The sequence below is a fragment of the Blennius ocellaris genome (genome assembly GCF_963422515.1).
Source record: "Blennius ocellaris genome assembly, chromosome: 9".
Classification (NCBI taxonomy): domain Eukaryota; kingdom Metazoa; phylum Chordata; class Actinopteri; order Blenniiformes; family Blenniidae; genus Blennius; species Blennius ocellaris.
In genome coordinates, this window is record NC_137658.1 from 24545157 (window position 1) to 24566477 (window position 21321).

General features: G+C 42.5%; 1 protein-coding gene across 1 annotated transcript in view; it reads right to left on the minus strand.

Annotated features, from left to right (window-relative positions):
- Window positions 1–1756: 1756 nt before the first annotated feature.
- Window positions 1757–21321, minus strand: part of tnmd (tenomodulin) — a 91742-nt gene continuing 72177 nt past the window's right edge. Inside the window, exons 5-7 of the mRNA XM_080502303.1 lie at window positions 13991–14147; window positions 11958–12052; window positions 1757–4459 (exon numbers count right to left, since the gene is read on the minus strand). Coding sequence (XP_080358429.1) covers window positions 4250–4459; window positions 11958–12052; window positions 13991–14147 — 462 coding nt within the window. The 3' untranslated portion in view covers window positions 1757–4249. The remainder of the gene's footprint in view (window positions 4460–11957; window positions 12053–13990; window positions 14148–21321) is intronic.

Here is a 21321-nt window from a genome sequence, read left to right on the forward strand (position 1 = left end):
TGGTTTCTATCTCTGTGTGTTTGCTCTGTGATGGACTGGAGACGTGTTCAGGTTGTACCCTGCCATCGCACATAGGTAGCAGCGATCGGCTCTCGCTCCCCGTTACCCTCGGCAAGATAAAGTGGTTTTGAGAGTGGATGGATGAATGCAGGGTGACTCGCCCATCACCGGTCAAACAAATAAACAATCATAGAGTCTTGTACTCACAGCTGCAGTCGACATATATGTTGACCAGTTCACATTATTTGCATGTGTTTGGACGATGGGAGGAGACATACAAACTTGACACGCAGTCTCAAGCTCGAGGTCCTCTTGCTGTGAGGTGAGAGCGCTGGGTTAAATTTCTTGTTCTTTTGGAATCCGGTCCTGAAACTCATTTATAAAGCATCCTGTTGGGGTGGTTAGCACACTCGCTTCACAACAAAGATATCCAGGGTTTGAGTTTGTGGGCTATTCTGTTTACCCGCACTCCTCCGGTTCTACTCCTCCCACAGTCCCAAAAACATGGCTTTGTGGTTGATTTGTGCCTGAAACTCTCTTTGTGTTACCGTCGCTTTGTGTTTGCCCTGAGATGGGCTCGGTTCCAGCCCCACCATGATGGATAAAGGAGTATTGAAGATGGACGTTTGTCAGATGTCAGAATGCGTCTGCACTCGTTTGCAACCCTAAATAACTTTCATCATCATCATCATCATCAACCCAAGTATTGCTGAGTCTCCTCCACAATGAGTCCTAATTTGGAGACGTCTGCACTTCGAAGTTTGACTTTCATGGTTAATATTGGACTTTTGTCCCAGCAGGTTGGAGGAGCCCTCAGGGCACCAGCTGTAATATCTGTATCAGCCTCTCCAGTCAGGGTGAACCATCCCATTCAGAGCGACTCTCAGGGCTTCCATGGCAATTTACTCTCACGACTACACAAAAGAGTCCTCAGAGACCTCGGCAGATAGACAACTAACAACTAACGGCATCTTACAAAAAAAAAAAATAACCCTTTATACTATTTTCCAGCACTGAGTGCAGAAGCTCCACAGCAGCCGTATGCTGAATGCATCCATTTTAATAAACGCTTGACTATTTGATGTGATAAACGGGAAATAGTGAGAAATGAATTATATAAACAATGATTTTTTGAACTTTTCAGAACTGCCTCAGGGGCTTTGCAGTACACTTGTCAGTTTATTTGAAGTATGTTTGCAATTATTGCATTTGTTAACTCATGCCAGTATTTTTTTGCTTGACATGTTGCTTTGGGCCATTGACATTATTGATTTAAAAATAACAATATGGGTGCAGTCGCAGCTCTTTATGTGTATATTCATAAAACATTTACATGCAGTAATATGTTTTGTTCTCCTCTCTACCAAATCCATTTTACTGCCAATTATTATTGATGTAATTGACATTAATATTGCACTGAAGCAGCATGAGTCAACATTCATATCTACTTAGCAGGCGAGATACTTTCATATTACTCTAAACAAAGCATTGTTGGGTGTGTGGCACACCAGAGAGTTATGAAAGAAATAGAAACAATACACATACGCCAATTTTTTTCCCCCAGTCAAGACAATTTGATGCCGAGTGTCTCTGCTGATGAGGAGGGGGACTAATGGAGAGAAAAAGGATCAGTCTGTTCTATGGATCACATGAATTGGATTCAAACCCACACAGCTATCAGTTTCCACACGAACACCCTGGGGTATTAAGTGTCTTTCAAGGAAATCACACAGTTTGTTATGCTAGGACAACTGAGATTACTCATACAATGAAATTTTAATTGGAAAAAACCGTGAAAGCGTCAGGAACATACAGAAGACTTCAAAGCAAACGATCACAACACGAGCGCGCGATTTGTGTGTCTCTCTCCGTTGAACTTCTGAATACCTCACATGGCTTTGAATACGTTCGGGCATTCATGCACCTTGTTATTGTGATGACAGAACATCAATTACAAATGCCTATCTGGCTAGCTTATCTGTCAGTTGCAGATGAGAGTCATTTCAGCCCGACACAGGGAGATGCAGCGTTGCAGATTAAAATCTCTCCCCAGCAAAGACAGAACTGTTTGAACAGCAGCATTATTTAAAGCGTTTTCTCAGATTGCGACAACATGAAAACAATGGCGGATAGCACATCAGTAAGTACATCAGAAAGAGACAGCTGAAGCCCGTGCATCTTTAATTATACAACATTAGCGCTACAACATATAAGAACAGAGGAAAGGGATTGCTGAAAATGCATGGAGTCACTCAGGAGGAGGTCTTCGAGGCACAGACACATTAAAATGAATAGGTTTTTTTTCTCCGTCTCATCATATGAAGATTTCCTACTTGTATCTAATGTTTTTAATGTACAAATCCATGAAGTGTTGCATGATATTTTCTTGATGCATCACCATGACCATCTCTGCATTATTTTCTTGTGTTTGATAAGGTGGCACATGCTGGTCACTTAAGTAATTGCTGCTTATCCAAATCAATCCTTTCAGCCCCCCCTCGAGACCACTTCTGTCTCAAAACATTCATTTGCAGCTCCACCCCCTAAATATCCTTTGGTATCTGTAGCATTTTTCTGGATGTGCAGTGTGTTTTCCTTCCTGCTTGTTCTTTCACTCTCGTATATGCTCCTCGGGGGCCACTGTAGCGTTGGAGTATGTGAAGGACTTTTATCTGCAAGTTATGTAAGCAATAAAAAAAAAAAAAAAAGCATGACAAAAAAAGCAGGGATATATGCTCTCACTGAGCACTTCATTGGGGACACCTGTGCAATCTAATGCAATCCAATTCAACAGCTCAGCCATGAGTTGTATTTTATGAAGCTTATTTATTTTCAGTTTCTGTAGACGCTGTCAGAAAGGTGATCATTCTGCTTTGTGCTTATTTATTGGCTCCACAGTGGGAGGTGGTGTTGCACTGAGCCGCGTTAGATGGCTAAATGTTAGCATTTTTTCATGTGGACAAAATATTATGTGCGCTACTCACCGTGGTCAACGGGCGGTATGGTGGAGGCATTTGCTTTGGGTTGCTCTGCTGTCCCTAATGAAGTGACCCAGGAGTGTCTATTTGGGAACAAATAACACATCCATCAAAAAATAAATGGTAACCTAAAGATAATGGATATTTTTTCGAAAACAAATTAATTATTTTTGATCTCAGCACTGACGCTCCGTTCACAAATAACTAAAATTGAATGATCACATGCAAATCATTCTTATTGATCGGCAATAAAAGAGGTAATTGGGCCCAACTGATGCTATCAGCTGTTTGATGAACCACTTCATAATCAGTAGTGACTCATCCATCACCAGCATGTGACACAACTTTAGGATAAATATCCACATGGATTCAGATTCAAGGTGAACTATGGCATTTCTAGTAATAATTTGTTATCATTAATAATAATTAATCTGTTTGTTAACCATTGAAGAACCATTAGCCAAAGATTAATGTGTGGCTATATAATATGGTGAGGACGTTTATATAGTTGTACCATGCAACTGGTTAAATATCAAAGGCAATAGCACCATTTATTTTGCTACATATTGTCAATTCAACTATTGACGTGTCAATCTTCATTAGTCAATTCTCTAGAGGTCTGTGTGTGTGTGTGTGTGTGTGTGTGTGTGTGTGTGTGTGTGTGTGTGTGTGTGTGTGTGTGTGTGTGTGTGTGTGTGTGTGTGTGTGTGTGTGTGTGTGTGTGTGTGTGTGTGTGTGTGTGTGTGTTGATTTTTACTGTATGTATGAAATTATTTTCCTTCAACTTTAACGCCTCATTGGATTGTCTGTAAGGCGCTTCGAGTTACATTTACTGTGTGAAAAGTGATTCATTGAAATGATTGTGTGCACTGTACCGCCTCATCATTTTGGTAGAACAACTCTTTCTGTGCCTACAGAATAGAGATAAATGCAAGAATAAGAAAGAAATGTTCGGACAGACACATTTGTTTCTCAAGATTAGTTTGTGGTGACATCTTCCAAACTAAATTGCATCCATCGAACAAAATAAAAAGCAAGGAGGCCAAATGAGAGAAAATTCGATGGGTTTAAACAACCAATGCTTCTTAAGAAAGAATCAAAATGTTTCAAATGGCATTTAAACTGTTTAGCCTGACTCATACTCAGTGGGTGAACTAATTAATGATTGTTTGCGGTAAGACTGTTTTGGTCTCAGAAGTGGTCTGGAATATTTATCTAGAGGAGGATTTACGCCTTCACCAGCATCCACACTTAACCCCCTCCGACGACGCTCAGATCCTCCCCAGCATGCGGGCAATCCACCAGTTGCAGGGCATGACAATCTGACAGATGACCCGGCCTCCTTGGTAGTAGTAGGGCCAGGGGTTGAAGCCACCCAGGGGCTCGTGGTAGCGGCGGCAGTAGCGGTAACCACGGCGACAGTGCTGGCAGCAGTAGCCGCGGTCATCCAAACGGCTATCCAGCTCGATTCCAACGTCTCTCTGCAGAGGACAGAGCGGGCGGGCAGGGTTACAACCACACACATGACAAATGCCAGTCCTCTGGAGGCGAGGGCAAGAGCAGAGAGCAGAGAGCAGGAGGAGGAGGAGGAGGAGGAGGAGGAGGAGGAGGAGGAGGAGGACATGAATTGATGAGTCTGCTTTTGGTTGTAGGTCAGCAGAATATATGTAAAAAACCAAACAAGAGTGAGTGGATCAGAACTGATGTGTGCGGAAATGCAAAACTGTGCCGAGCTTGATGACCGTGACAAAGAGATCAAGATGGTGCTGAGAGTGAGCGAGCCTGATTTAAGCTCCAGGAGCATAAAACATGATATAATACCCTTGACCTTTCCCCATCCACCAGTGGTTGGAGCGCTGGCGGCGGCACAATGCCTCCTCCCTGAATCCGGCATCTCTCCTGGTGCCGTGTTCAGTCAGAGGGACTGTAATGCCGGTAGTTACCAGAATAATTACACTATTTCTTTCATCTCTGACCTCTTAACTCCCTCGACCGAAGCACACACTCTGCACTAAAATGGCGGTCCCTCCTCCATCAGAGCATTCAAATTAGAGCCCCTCACGTCTTGGCGCCCTCCCCCTGACCTTGACTTTAAGTGCACGGCACATTCCTAAAGCAATTAGCACAGTAATGATCGGCTAACAAGGATTCTTTCATTTGCTCTCGCTGGCTGCCTCTGAATTTATAGAGGGGCCAAATGAAACCCAAACGAAAGGTAAATTGGGTAGAATTAATGGCCCTTGGATTTTTCCATTGTGCTGGTTGGTTCATGCCCTCATGGACTCGTGGGGGCTGAGTGCCATGCCTTTGATCAAGAGCAACTCCAAATGGGGTTCGTAGAAGTGCCACTTAACTGGCGGTGTGAGTTGAGGCAGCCACTGCCCTCAGTATGCATTTGACCACATTTCAATCTCTTTTAGTAAATGAATCCTCTGAGACAACCCGGTGCTGTCTCGTTAAACTCCTCAGATCCAGGAGTCCACGGTCTGCGCTCACTTCACCTTCAAAGCAAACTGGTGTGACTCTGCGAGCGTTCACAATGACTCAGCTTCATGCAACAGTGCCGAACAAAACGCATCCACTGCTGGGTAGAGAGACCGTGTGGGAATTGTTTGAGAGGACATTATCCTCTGGAAACATGGTGGAGTCCCTCTCTTCACCTTTCACAGACAGAAGCAGGATGAGGGGATTTTTTTTTATTGCATCCACTCAATGTGTTTAATGCGTTTTGTACACATTATAGTGGCATGAATAGCAGACTTGTGCTGGACTCGGTGTAATGCAGTAATCTGTAATTCACGTCATCATTGCAATAAAAACTCAGGTTTGCATTTGTGTTAGCGTTTGTTTTTACAGATGTAGAAACCCTTTGTCCTCAAACAAACCCAAATCTGAAAAGCCGCTGACGCACTGTGGGGATGTGTGGGCAAGAGTTCATATCCACATGAAACATTTGTGTGCCTTTGATTTGTTTCACTCAAAACAAGAAAGCGAAACAGGATAAAAACAGTATAATCATCTTTCCTGCTGCTCATGAACCGATTGTTTTGTCCTTCTTAAATGGCATCGTCTGTCCATAGGTGTCTGGACTTGCAACACAAACCAAAAAGTTCTCGTCGTACATCACCAAGCCTGCACACAACAGTCTGGAAGCAGAATGTGAGATGCAACTTGTAACCAAAGTACTGTGCCGTTTATTTACCTCGAACTAGCTAAAAGTGCACACCAGTCTTTACTCTAATGCAGTGTGAGTGGTTGTCTGTACATCTGAGTTTGTCCTGTGGTGGACTGTTGACCCGTCCAGGGTTCAGACTTATGGTTTAGATCAGCTGGAGGGACAAGTGGCCCCCATACTGGACAGAGCCGCACAGACACTGGAAGAATGGATAACTACAGGAAGTAAGTAAAACAGCAAATACTATTTCCACCCTATATGTTTGGTGGAAATAAAACAATGTGTTTTAGTTAAAAAAATAAATAAAAAAAAGAAAACAAGAAAGCTAATAGGAGTACAGTATATATAGGCCCAGGTCTTACTTTTCAAATGTTTTTAATTTTTACTTCTTTTATTGTTTTTTTTTTTTTAAAGATAGCCATTATGGGATAATTGCTGATTCTTATGCACCGACAGTAATTGCAGATCTAAGTCCAATATGCAGTGAAATTCACTAATTGTGCTTGTTGTTCTTTCACGGATGTTAGAAATGTGGGTGGACGAACGCCCACACAGGCCTCCAGCCACATTGCTCCTCCCCTCAGGCTCCCATGTCACAACTGACTTGGTCTTAACTTTTGGTTGAATGCCAATTATTGGTAACGGCACTTAATTCACCGGCAAAAAAAATGCATAACTCTGCTCCAGCGTGTTGCTTTTATTTGAAATAGAATTTAAGTGATGATAAGTAGTCTGCATCTGTTGCAATGAGTCTTCTTTTCCTTTTCATTTTTTAAATCATTTCGATTTGTCTCCATAACACTTCACTTACAATCAGTTTTAAACCACTGTTGTGACAAAAAAAAGATTAATTTTGTATAAAAGTGATTACTTATTTTACCTTCTGTTGTTCCTTTTAAATCATTTTCCCTTTTCATGTAATTTTTTTAAAAAGAAAGACAAATAAAATACAATATAAAAAAATCAATTCTGTACCCCAGATTTTTGCTGTTGCTGCACCCCCACCTGAAGCTCTCTGGCGCCCCCCAGGGGATGCCCGCCCTACACTTTCAAAGGCACTGACTTGTGCAATGGACCAATAGTACACAGCTGCCGATTTTTCGCGATTTTCAGTAAATCCACATGGTACAATTATGCAATTTTGACCTATTTCACTGAGTCAAGCATCAAACAATCAGTCCTACTGAAATATAATTTGTTTGGAATCTCACAGATGCATAGCCGTTAAATTTAAAACTAATAGCAGCCAGACCCACCGATGGCTCGACATAGCTTGGTTTTGCACCAGTTTGCATTGCAGTTTTAAATCAGTACAGGGGCCCATGTATCATTGCTTTCCCCTATAAGTTAATAGATAAATCTGTCATGTGCATGAAGCCTTTATGACTGTTTTTTATTGCAGCTTCAGTCAGCCTGTCACACTAACAATCCTATTTTGCTGCAATAAAAATGATTAAAATGACATGAATAGACTAAACTTTCATCAAAACTTTATTTTATTAGTTAAAACAGATGTCGACAAAGTTTTGCTTTGAGTAAACAATGAGCAGGGAATGTTGTCTCAGTATACGACACATCATGGAAGTGCTTAAAAACTTGCAGCCATATTGTCAAACTTGGGACTCATGCTCAGTATTGTAAGATCAATTGGTGACTCAGACGCCAAATAAAATAAGTAAATCGAAAAACATTGGGAAATAGGGCTGGATCGGCTTGGTTTGGTTATTTTCTAGCACACAATGCTTTTGGTTGCAGAATGAAATTGAATTGTCTCCTTTGTTATCTGGGTAAAATGTCATAATTATTACTTCCTTCAATTAAGATTAACGAAGCATTGTGTGATGTTCACATTTATTTGTGAAGCTTTCTTTGCGCCTGTTGAGTGCACTTCATGTTGGTCATTCTGCTGCTGTAGGATTCAAAATTCACAAAAGATGGAGTTTAATGACATGGTGAAGCAGCGTGGGACGATGGAAGCTGTTCATTGTTAAACAACCAACATTACAGATAACAAATCAGGGATCAGTATGTGTTACATTACACACATACTGACAAACACTGTCTTTGAAACTAGCGTGATAGTTTGTTGAACGCTCGCCTCTTCTATGATCAATCTTATTTTTCGAGTGAACTAATAATCAAGTGCTAAGTGTGAAGTGCGTACAGTGCCACTGACAGAGCAAAGGAACTACTTCTATTGATTAAAATAATGGATTTGATCTGTGCTAAGTGGCAAAATGCTCTTTTCAGTGACACAGTGCATGAATACGCAGAATAAGCGCATCTCAAACAACAACATCAAATACATAAAAAGCTCATATATACTTTCATTCACACAAATATCAAATAGACTCCTTATTTTTGAATATTTATGAGTGCTACATGTTACTGTGAAGCCACTGTAACAGATTACTTTTATAATAGTATTCATAGTTACTGGAGTTCCAGTAACTATTTCACCAAACTGGAGGAGGATCATCTCATTAAATCTGAACCAACTCAGTCCTGCTGACCCCGACAGGAAAGACGTCTGACTGAGCGTGAGCGATATTACCGTCGGCCTGCATCAGGAACTAATTGCTTTTTCCATAAAAAGCAGCGCAGTATGAGCAGCGGGCGTTCCAGCATGTTGCTCAGCAGAAACAAAAGAGACAGCAGAGAGTAACAAGAGACTGTGACGTGCTGCAATAGCCACATTCTACACTTCCTGTACTGGAGAGCACGCCATCATTTCACACTGAACGCTGATTGCGGCACCAGCATGCGTCCAGTTAAACTTTAGTGAGTAAAGCTGAATAAATTTACACATTTTCTAAAAAAAAAACCCAAAATCATTTGGTGACTCGGCTTAGGTAAAATATCCAAAACATTTGTGACAACAACAAGTGCAGCTTGCATTTGATGTGAGCGTTGATAAACGGAGTGAAATTACATATTTATACACACAGAAGTGTGTGGAGGATGATATTGGGGATAGGTGCATGTGATTTATTGCAGTGACAGGCACGGCTAGGCTTCTAATGATTTATTGTTTCAGTCAGGTTTCAGGTCATCAGCTCCCAGGCATCAATCTGTTATGGAAACAACACGAAATCTGTCAATGGACCAGCGATAATCTTATCGGCTTCTCACAGCCCGAACTGGGATGTTGCAAAATGTGGAGCTCCGGTACGGAAAATGAAGGAAATATTTTATTCAAATGAAGCCGGCGATGATCAAAACAAACAGCCAATAGGCAGCATTGTACCTTAAAGACAATTAATCAGAGCTATCCTTTTAAAACGGAGGGTACATATTAATCACTCCGGCTTTGAGTTGCCGTCTCCAGTGGGGAGCCGCGGTGATAAGAATGGTTCACCTTGGGAAATCTGAAGCAGTCACTCACAAACAAGCAGCATTAATGAAGAGTTAAAGTCATTACTCCCTTGCTGCATCTGATTTCATCACACACTTACTTATACACATGCAGACACACAGACACACACAGTCACGCAGCGATCGCTGCATAATGTGAGGCTCTGGATGTGAATGAGTCTGCGGAGGAGAAAACAGCGTCAGTCATTCAATAAGATGTAACGAATCAAAGCATGACTCCTCTAATCTCCTCACTTGTTGGTATTATTTCACACATGCTGATCACCGCTCTTCATGAGCTTGAAGCACATGCCTGGATGTGTTATTAAATCTCATAGCAGAGCTCATCACATTCATTCTGGGATCAAAAACGGCAGAGATAGCGTTTCTGTCTCATTCCGTGCTTTGTATTCAAAAAGCAGGTTTAAAAAATAAATAAATAAAGACACACAGGACAGTGCCACATATGAAAAGCTTTGCTGCGTGTCCTGATCTCAGATTCCTATCTCACTGTGCTGCACCCTGGCGTGCAATGACAATGAAATTGGAAGTAATTGAATACACAGATAGTCGTGTATTTCAATAAACTCCGCTGGTTCTCTGCCGGTGATAAGGAGCTTGAGCTTCATCTTAAAGATTCCTCTGGAGGCACAAACAGCTCCTGCGTTCATCGATTTGAATTCTTGGGGCTTTTCGCACCTCTTTTATGCATGAGCAGCCATCGAGCCTGACCCTGACTGCAGCAGCCAGAGGTTTGTAACAACGGAGCACAATATAAACACTTGGACACAGGCAGACACACACAACAAACATGTTTACTTGTGTTGGTGTGTGTGAGGTCAAGTCATATTGGGGGCTATTGGTGGAGGGGGGTCAAGGACAGTGGGACAATCCCTTCAAGCTTGTCAGATGGTAGTTATTCAGTTTGAAATTTCCAGGGCCACCTTCGATAATACACTGCACTCTGACATGGCAGCTGTGGCAAAGTTCAACCTCGTATATCTGTCACCCACCACACACACATACACACACACACACACACACACACGCACTCGCTGGGACTCACACGATTACCCTGGTGTATGGATGTTCGATGCGGAGAGGCAAAATATGAACCTATGAAATGCAGATGAAGTGAAAGCACGTGATTAATGTGTCTGCATGTGTGACACAAGAAAGGATGCAGGTAGAAATGGAAATGGACTGAGTCGAGCAGACCGAGTGTGCTTATTTCCCCCGACTTTATGCATATGCACATGAGAGGGATTAAATAAAAAATAAAAGCTGGGCGAACACACGTGCCTTCCCACTGGCACAAGCAAGAGTTCAGACTCCCAATTACAGACTGCTGCCTGCCCTCTGCTTGTCCACAAAGGCCTTTATTATCAGTGGGCCCACAAACAGCAGATAGACCTGCTGCTGGAATGGATTGCAATAGTGTGCATTACTCAGCTGATAGAGGCGCTGCGTTTCAAAAGCAGAGCTGAGTTTTTCATCCCCTGGTATGTTTTAATCGCACAGCGCTGCATCTCCTGCCACAGGCAATGAGACAGGAGACAGAGGAGCTCGGGGGGGTGGAAGACTTGAGCTGGTTGTGTTTCTGGGACGGGCCTGATAAATGTCAACATTATAGGACGTCTCATTTCTCTGGTGTCTCTCACCGGCTCTCCCGCTCTGAGGAGCCGACCGAGCCCGACTCATTATCCTTGAATTTAGCTTCAGTGGCTATTCACCTGCAAGAGCTGAATGTGTGTGTCATTGCACCTGTATTCCTTCCCACTATCTTTATTGTGCAACAGCAGCTTTTTGAGTGCAAAATTGCTGCATAATACACTGTGCAATGCAACCCCCCCCCCCCCCCCCCCCCCCACACACACACACACACACACACACACACACACACATCCCGCCACCCCTGAGTCAGGGATAATTAATCATACAGCATGTGAGTGGTTTACATGCAGCACACCAAAATATGCCAGTTGGCCTTTCCATTCATTTTATATGCTTTGATAATTAAAGCATTATTAATAAATGTAACTTATCTGTGCAGCAATGAGTGACCTTGAGAGTGTTCCTTTGTGCAGCGCCTTCCACTGCCTCAGAAAGTAGGAAGTGAAAAAAGACACTAACAGGCGCTGTAAGGCACAAGTTGCTGCCTTTGAAAGGCTGAATATTCCTCTCAATTAATGGAGAGACATTAAGGGAGTCTTCAATGAACTGGCCTTACTTAAACAGATATATAGAGCAATTGCTATGCCCTCTGGTGCACAAAGTCAGTTTTAACATCAATTAGTGAGCGATTTATATGCACAAAGAGTCGAGGCAGAGCCGGGGCTGATTGAAGTGGCTGTACTGTACAATCCCCTCCCCCAACCCCCAAACCCCCCCACCACCACACTGCACCCCCCACCGCCGGGTGACATGACGGAATGGCCCCCCCCACTTACATAGTCGTTCACGGGGACGTGGTCCAGGACGTCGCGGGTGAAGCGCTGGCCTGTGGCCTCTGCATCGGGAGCGTCCACATTTCCAACCTCAGCATCTGAATGTGTGTGTGTGTGTGTGTGTGTGTGTGTGTGGTGGGGGAAAAGAAGCAAAAGATGTTTCATACGGTTGGAAATAATATAAGAAAGCTCTTAGATTCCTGGAACTTGGCTCACACACTCCTGTTTTCCCAGTGGCTTGATGCGAGCTCCCAACATTCAGGAGAGATTTGTTGAAATTCATTCCAACCTTTCTTCGTGCTTCTGTCGAACGATGGTGTTATTGCCTTTGTGATACTTACACGCAGATCCTAATTTAGAAAGCCAAGACAGCTTTGCTGGAAAAATGCTCAAAACCAAGAAACAAATCTTCAGATGACCAAATGCACACGCTTCAGACTGAAACTGTTATTATACTACATTTCACAGAGAAACGAAGCTGGATTTACTTTGGAAACATATTTTACACACAACGTTTCCTCTTAATATGCTCTCCGTGGTCTCGTTTCAATATCCGCTTTAAAACTGCTTCATGAAATTATTTGGTTCAATACATTTGAAAGAAATGGCTGTATTTTTTAATATAAATCTATTCCACATGTGGTACTTCCAACTTCTTTCCTGAAGTGACCAGGTATATTCTGAATTCATCTGAATGAAGTGGGAGAGAAAAGGTCCAGGGGACACATGGAGAATGGACATTCAGCCATGGAGCTACAGGCAATGTACAGGCCTTTTTCATTTTGTCTCCTTTCATGTACTGGATTGTGTAGCTTGTGGTCATTTAACCTAAAAACTAATCAAGTCATGTCTTCTTTCAATCCTAGTTTAAATTTAACAGATCACCTCCCTTCTTAAGTCATTGAAAATGTTTTAGCAGAAAATGAATTATATGTGTATGTCCTGCACCTATCAGAGGCTTTCATTAGAAGAAACGTCCCACTAAAACAGCTGTTCAATCACCTCTGTTGTGGCTTCTTTTTCTCTTAAATTTATGTTGAAATAGCATTTTGCTTTTCACCTATATGTGGGCCACAGCTGTAGTCATGGAGTAATAAAATGTGTCATATGAATTTGAGTTTCCCATCACCCTCCTTGTTGTCAACAATGAAAGCAGGTTTGACCTTTCGGCAACTAAAAGCTGCAGCGTTTGCATGAATATAAAGTTAAATTGATCCTGCTTTGGGACTATTTGGCATATTGGTTTTTTTCCCCCCAACGATGAATTAAAAATACATTAATGTTTTAACACTCAATTTGACCAGTTATTTCTATGAGGGCCTTCCCTTTTCTCTGCATTATAATAGCACACACATAATACTGTTTTTTTTTGTTTTTTGGGTGATGCACTTTTTTCAGGTCCCGGTTTATATGACAATGAAATGTTTGTGTTGTTGTGTTTCAGACAATTTTCATGTTTACACGGCAGCATTTTGAAAAAGATGCCTGGAAACAAAAAAAGATGTAGTTAACATGCCTGGCCATGAGTTGGCGCTGTTGGTTGATTTTTGTAATGAAACCACACACACACAGAATGGGTGTGTACCCATTCTGAATGTTCTCAATGTATTGGAACATAGTAGTCACGTAGTAAATTATCTTCAATTTGTCTTTCAACAGTATTTTGGTGTACGTCGGCTACTTGTTGTCATTTCCACCTGATTTAAAATGGACATTCTCATTCTTGATATACTTGAGTTGTCAGTGAAGGGCATCTGATAAAACTCCTCTTTTTCATGTTGGATTATACATTTACTTGTACGATGTCTCGACGGTCATGTTTCTCAATCTGCACCAGTAACATTTCAGAGGAGTGCTTCCACCACTGACCGCAGCCGTTTCAACTTTGCTAACAGACACAGGAAAGCCAGAAGCAGCAGTTCATATGCTTGAGAAACCAAAGTGTCTCAGTGGACCTGCGTTTGGCCTGTGGGGATGCCCTCCAGCGAGCGTGTTAATAGTCTGCATTTAGAGGCAGAGATGCCCCCTGCTCTCACCACTCAGGGGGGAGGGATGGATCCAGTGGATGGGCAGCTGCTGGCAAATCTCCCAGATCTTGGAGTCGAGGAGGAAGGCTGGGTTAACGATGGGCTCCTCGGCAGGAACCCACACTTGGGAATCCTCCACCTTGGTATCCATGGCTTCATCCACCTGCTGGAAAACATGCACGCACGCACGCACGCACGCACGCACACACACACACACACACACACACACACACAGAGTCACACAAAGTAGAGTGGTACATTTGCGGTGTGGTCCCAGGAGCCGCACAGCAGCTCCAGCAGCCTCCTCGTTTTATCTGTCACCTTTCCGTCTTCTGAGGGGATGGCAACTTCCCGACTCCTGACTCCCCCCCCCCCCCCCCCGCTCCCCCCAACACCCCCCAACCCTCCCACCCCCGGCCTCCCTCTCTCTCACCCTCTTCTCAAGCCTCCGGCATGCTCCTTCTATTATACGTCATTGAAATTCAGAGACAGTGATGATTTGACTTTTAAATGACTTTAGAAGTGGTCTTCATTACTCTGAGTGTGGCTGCAATATCGTTTAATGTGACAGACACAATAAAGCCTCACATTCTCCCCCCTTCTGCCCTTCCTCCCTCCACCTTCCCCGAGTCCTCCCGCCCCTCCACCACAATGCTCGGCTTGGCACCCGGCACTATCACTGGGCTTAATTTGTTGATACTGTAGTTCATGAGCTGTAAAGTAAACTATTATTGCTTAATGATAGGGACTACATGTCAGCGTTGTCTAATAGAGATATATGAAGGGGGTTTGGTAATGCTCTCCCCTAACAGTGTAGATATTTATTTTCTTCATGTATATGTAAATACACACAAACAAACCCCTCTTCCCATTCCCCTGTTAATTAGCAACCCAGAACAGAAAAACAGTTCACTTGACAAATGTTTTTACAAGGTGATTTTCTTCCAGTCTAAAGCTTAATTGCGCATTAGTTAAGCTTGATGTAGAATCCTGGGGCTATAGTAGGAGCAAGAATCCTTTATATTGGGTCGTGCCCCAGCCCTCATGTTCGCCCCTGTCACTCCTGCTTGAATTCAAATTTTCAGTTTCATGCTGCTTCGTGTTTGTCATCGAACGATACTGTTATGACCTGCAGGGAATGGAGAAAACAAACAAACAAACACCAACAACAAAACTAGTTGTGCACGTTCTGTCAAGTCAGAGGTTGTGTTGGGGCACAGGAAGTGTTCAACCAGGCTTTAGACATGCGTCGCCCTCAGTTTTAGGCGGCAGACAAACGATGACCGGTTCGGCTGCAGCAGTGAGCGGCGGTGCACGGCAGACGCGGAGCATTAAAGCGTTGAGCTCTCACCATCCGCGTTACTGCGAAAATTTAAATCAAACTCGGGAAACACAAACAGTAGACTCTCTAATTGGACCTCTTAACCACTGAAGCCAAGTGAGTCTTCTCTGGAAAGTAAATGGAGGTCACGACACGGGGCTCACAACATGACTTGGACTTCACAGTTGAGAAACGACTCCAATAACTTGCAGGAGCGAGCGCCTGAGGGGGGAGTAGTAAAGGTCAGCGTTTTAGCATGGGGCAAAGATTTCTAAATGCCAGTTGACAAGTACAAAGACAACATGATTACAGTCCACCAGTTTACACACACTTTCAAAGGCTTTTCCATTTTTCTATTGACAAATGATATATTATTAAGAAACAAAGACATTTTTTTTTTCTTTCTCCTGAAGTGTTGGACCTTGGGACTGATGGCTGTTTGCTTTGTGCAACCTGCTCCTGATGTATGTATGTTTTTTTTTTTTTTTTGCTTACAATGCACAACTTAATAACACACCAGTTGTGCTGTAGTTAATGAATTTACCCTCTCCTGCCACCAAGTCCCCGGGGGGACGGGGTACGGAGACGACACTGTCAACATGACACATTGTTTAAAGTGGTGTTATGTTTGCCAGAGATCAACAAAGATTTTCCCACCATACCCAGGAGCTTTCATATGCTGCGCTGAGCACAGGAAGGCTTATTTTATGCGGCGTACCAGGTGGTGAATTTCAGCTGACAACCATATTCAAGCAGCTTACAGTGAGTGTGCTGGTTCCTGCTCAAGGGCACCGAACACCCCGCCACATTGGCATTTATAAACGGTGAAAATTCCAAGTGAAAAAAATTTAATCATCTCTACGGACTGATTGGATTTGCTGAAGTAAATCTGTGCAAAATGTTTGGCTTCATTCAACTTTGGTACATTTTGACATGCAAATTTGTGCCGTTGACAAATACAGAAGTGGCTCCGTGGAGCTTTGAGGGGAACAGACAGCCTGCAGAATCTGAAATAGAGGAACCTGCCTTAATTTTTCCTACTGTGCAATTTTATCTGACCTTCCTCCGTCAGAAAATCAGCCTTGCTTGAAAACTTACTGCGTAAAAACGGGGAGTTGTGAGACGGGAGAACATGGTTAAAATATGTTTATTTGAATCAACTGGATTTGAATTAAAGCTGTTAAGATGAAAAGTGGAACAGTGGGAACAGTTTTTCTCAATCCACTTGATTAAATATGAGCAATTTTTAGTGTTTTTTTTGAACGTTTGTTTTGATCACGAGTACTCGCACGCAACACACACGTTTGAACGAGCCAAATCACTATGTATGGGACACATCACAACAACAATGGCTTCTGCCTCGTCGAGTGTGGCTGCACCATCCCCAGAGGGATCTCCAACTGTCCCCTGACATCCTGAAACATGTGCAGCCGAGGGGCCGCGCTCAGGCATAAAGACCTCGACACGTCTGCATTAAAGCTCCAGCTCAAGGACCAGGCAGAGAAATTCCCTTTAATATTCGTCATTTACAGACGGCACAATCGTCAAAAATCTCCCTCCTGATGAGTAAGCCCACCATCAGATCTTACAGCCTGAATATTTGCAGTGAATTTGCACAGACAAGGTTGCAAAATGTTCACAGTCTGTTTTTCTGCATGAATACCGAATTTGAAAGAAGCACTTCTCATGTCTGTTAAAACTGCAGTCAACTGTGCAAATGACAAAATGCAAAACTTCCTCGCTGAATAGCATTTAAAAAAAAATCTATAGTAGGTAAAGCAAATTTCAGAATATTGATTGTCAATACATTATAGCTGCCAGGAAGCTCCTCACCATGCTAAGATGATCTTTTCACCATCTTTGTACCAGTATCCATCAGAGAGGACAGTATTTCATGGATTGTCTGTTGTTGGGACGAGTTATCTTCCACTGCACATCTTGAGTGTTTCTCTCTACAACAGGTGCTAAACACATTTCACTGCATGTATAATTATGCTCGTGACAAATAAAGGATTTGACTTGGTTTGATTTTAGCCAACAGTTACTGAGGCATATTCTCTGATTGCTGTTTTTTTTTTTCTTCTTCAGCAGACTCCTTAACAACATGGGGCGATTTAATATTTTTTATTTTGAGGCTTTCTTAAAAGGTATTTAATTAGATTTTGCCAAACATTCAAATGTGAGTGAATGATGAATGAATATCTATACCCAGAGAAAATCAAAGCTGGTGTGTGGGAATAATGAGCGAATGTCACCTTCAGCAGTAAGAATCTGATTATTGTTGTGAAAAAGAAGTTACACTGACTGAGTTTTCCATGGGTTTTTGTTGGCGCTGCAGTTACCAGGCCAACCCCCGAAATAGACATTAGATTATCTTTACGTGAACTGGCTGGCGACATATTGGTGGTTTATCTCAGCTGTTTTTTGTTGTTGTTTTCTTTGCTGCAGAATCCAAATTCAATTCTCAACAAACTGAACGGCTGAACTTAACGAGAGAATCTCCCAACAAAGTGCTGACGGCTCAGTTAATCAACCATGTGCATTTTATGAGTACATTTGTACAAGAGAGAAGAGGAAGACGAGTGAGGAAGTTCATGGACGTTGTGAGGAAATGCAGGTGAGAAACTTCCTACCACAGAGGTCGACAGCCTTTTTGACAAATAAAAGAGTCGTTGTTGTCCACTTTACACTCGCGCCCCGTTTACACAGCAACGCTTTCAAGTGAAAACAGAAACGTTTCATTGCATCTTCAGTTTCAGTTTCCACAACAACAGTGATCAGAGTCATGCAACTTTTTGAAAACAGCTCCCGGGCTGGAACTTATTGAGGCTCCGTCTCCGTGTGGATGGAGGCAAACGCAACTTTTCTGAAACGCTGCTTCCGTACATGCGCTGCACGGCCGTTGTAAATAGTTCTTCTGCACACAATAACAACCAGAGTGTCATGGTTACAAGTCCACATTGTCCTGGGATTTTGAGAGTTTTATAGTTGAGGGTCACCACAATAAAAATCCAACTTGGTCGTCTGTCCATAGGAATGTCTCTGCACATGCAATTGTTGATGTTTATAGTGTATTGTTCTCTGCTGCATGTGTGTGTAGTTTCATTACAAAAACAACCAACAGCACCCACTAGTGGCCCCATAAATATTTTTTTTGAGCATTGCTGCTGTTTCTGTGTAAACAGACGTTGTTTTCAAAATGTTGTGTAAACACTAAACTTTTCCAAAATGAAAATACAAATATGATGCGTTTTCACTTGAAACGTTGTCGTGTAAATGGGGCCTACGTAAATTTAATCTGGAGCCATAAAACATGTTCAACTTTAAAATGAAGTAACAAAGTCTTTGATATAGATTTGCTATACCTCCAGACACAGTTTTTTTTTGTTTTTTTAATTTACATTCATAAAGTTTCATTACTCCAATTTAAATCTGTAGACATTTTGTTTCTACAGTGCAGTCTTTTTTTTTTTTTGTTCTTTTAAGCAACTTCAGCTGATATAATTTTAGCGCTTCAAATCAATGAGGAATGTGTTTGTACAGCAACAGTCATTTATTAAATTTTTTTTTTCATGTTTTATCTCTAGGTTTGCTGCTTGTTATATAGATTTCTGTCGTGGTTCACTTTTCATTTTTATGTTTTTTGTGTGATTCTGTGACCTTCAGGCTGCTTCACTTCTCTTGTCTGGTTACTGCTTCCCGGCCTGGTGCGTCTCACCGGAGCCCGATAAATCTGCACAAATGCTTCTTAAATACTGCCGTTTTTGTGAGGAGTCATTTCGTCAGTTGGCTCAACACAACGTTTGTTTGCAGACTTTATCTTTACATTTCCTCAAAAGTTTCCGTTTTGTTCCTCAAACTTGGACTTTGTGACGGATCATCTCTGAGATTGTTTCTATTTGACCAAATTCAGTGTTACTTCCTGTAACACTCCAACGTATTTAATCATTTCCTCTACCAACAAGTGCAACGTCACATTTTTGTTGATTCAATCCCTCCATGGTGAATGTCAACAGACAGAAGCTAAAGGATATCATTTTGAGCAGATTGTTCTCGTGGAAAAAAGGATCTAATGCATGCAAGTCGGCGTATGTGTGGATTTGATGTCACCCATGGTTTTATTCTCAGTGAATCACCTGCAACACGCAAACAAAACCCGAAAGCACAATCCATTTGTGCGAATGTGTAATTTATGCCGGATCTTAGCAAATCAGGCCCAATGTGTCTCAAATCATTTTTTTTATCAAGTATGCATAGAACCATCTGCTGGTGTGAATCGCTCGTACAACCGAATTCATCAGAACAGGAATTGAACTTTTTTGTTTGCAGTCTCTCTGGCCAGCCTGTCATTCACTGAACTCTGAATGATAGAAAACAATCTGTGCTGTATACTCACGGGGCTTCAGTGTATTCACATCCTGTGCAGTGGTGTTGTGTTTCTGCACACTGTTTCTCTGTTTGGAGTTGTCTGAGTGGGAGGTTTTGGGTTGCCGGGTGAGCTTCGGTCATCCATATTAAGTGTCTGTTTAATGGACCAAGCAGCATCCACTGACAATGTTAAGGTGTGTGTGTATTTGTGTGTGTGTGTGTGTGTGTCTGTGTGTGTGTGTGTGTGTGTGTGTGTGTGTGTGTGTGTGTGTGTGTGTGTGTGTGTGTGTGTGTGTGTGTGTGTGTGTGTGTGTGTGTGTGTGTGTGTGTGTGTGTGTGTGTGTGTGTGTGTGTGAGGGAGGTGGATGGCGGTTGCCATGTCAGACTGGGAGAACTGGAGTGAAGCTCGGGGATTACTCCCTCAGACATTTTATAAAGTAGGTAAATTGAAAAGGAAGGAAAAAAATTGTGGCAAACAATTCATGTTTGTCACCTGGTTTTCCCTCGCAGGAGCTGCATTTCCTTATCAGCAGCTTGCAGTTTTGCCGCAGTTTTTTTTCCTCCCTGCATTGTTTTTCACCATCGCTCTAAAGCCTGTCGTGGCAACTGTGAGCCCTTTTTCCTGAAAGCCTGTGGCGGGGCGAGGCTAGGAACCATTAGTGCTTGGCTTTAACCCCAATGAGCTTCATGTGTTTCACCACCTGAGGAAGAACTTGCGTTGATCTTTTCCAGGGTCACACGTGGGTGGATTTGCACAGACAACGGATCAGAGGCCGCCATCTAATGTGAAGACAGACTTTGTTGGGGTCGAGACAAGGTCACGGTTTATTACCCAAATGTGCCCCGTTGGTATTTGCTGCGTTTCTGTTGTGTAATCCACTATTTTTGAATCATCCTCTTCTGCTGCTGTATTTAGCGATCAAATCACAGTGAAGTCAGCTGTTATAGCATAAATATGGAATACAAAAGAAATAATTGGCATTGGTCTAATATTTTATGATTAATATGCTGATATATGAACCAAGTAAATAAGAATTTTAGATGGGAACAGTGTGGAAAAAAAAATAAGGGGGGGGGGGGTGGGGGGGGGTTGAGACGGAAAGGGTGGTTGAGAGTGGATGAGATAATGTTCCTGGGACAATTTATGGTAATTCTCCGGCCTCTTCATGAATTTTTCAGTATTTTACATTAATTCTACCACTTTGTTGGAAGCAGTCTGTGTCCCACAGGTTGTTTAGGAAGGGCATGAGGTGAGGTCAGATCGGAAAAGCAACCATCATTTGGTCAGCTGGTTTTATGCTGAATGGGACTCAAAGATTTAAAGGGAGTTCATTTAAAGTCACACATATTAAAAATACACCAAAGCCCAACCAGAATTCTGCTATTGCAATCTAAAAAGTCCACTGGAGAAAATACATGTGGTTCTTCTATAAAAATAACAGCAAGCTTGGTAAGCGTTGGATAGCTTAGCAAAACACAACACTGAGACCAAGAGCCGTACAGCCCATTGCATAATGCAGCAGTGGAAGCTTACTACCGTTTCTCCCCACGAGCCACGATAACATGCACACTGAAAGGTGCAGAACTCTCACAGTCTAAGACGTGACAGGCTCTCGCCAACCACAAGACCCCAGAAATTGAGCAAATGATG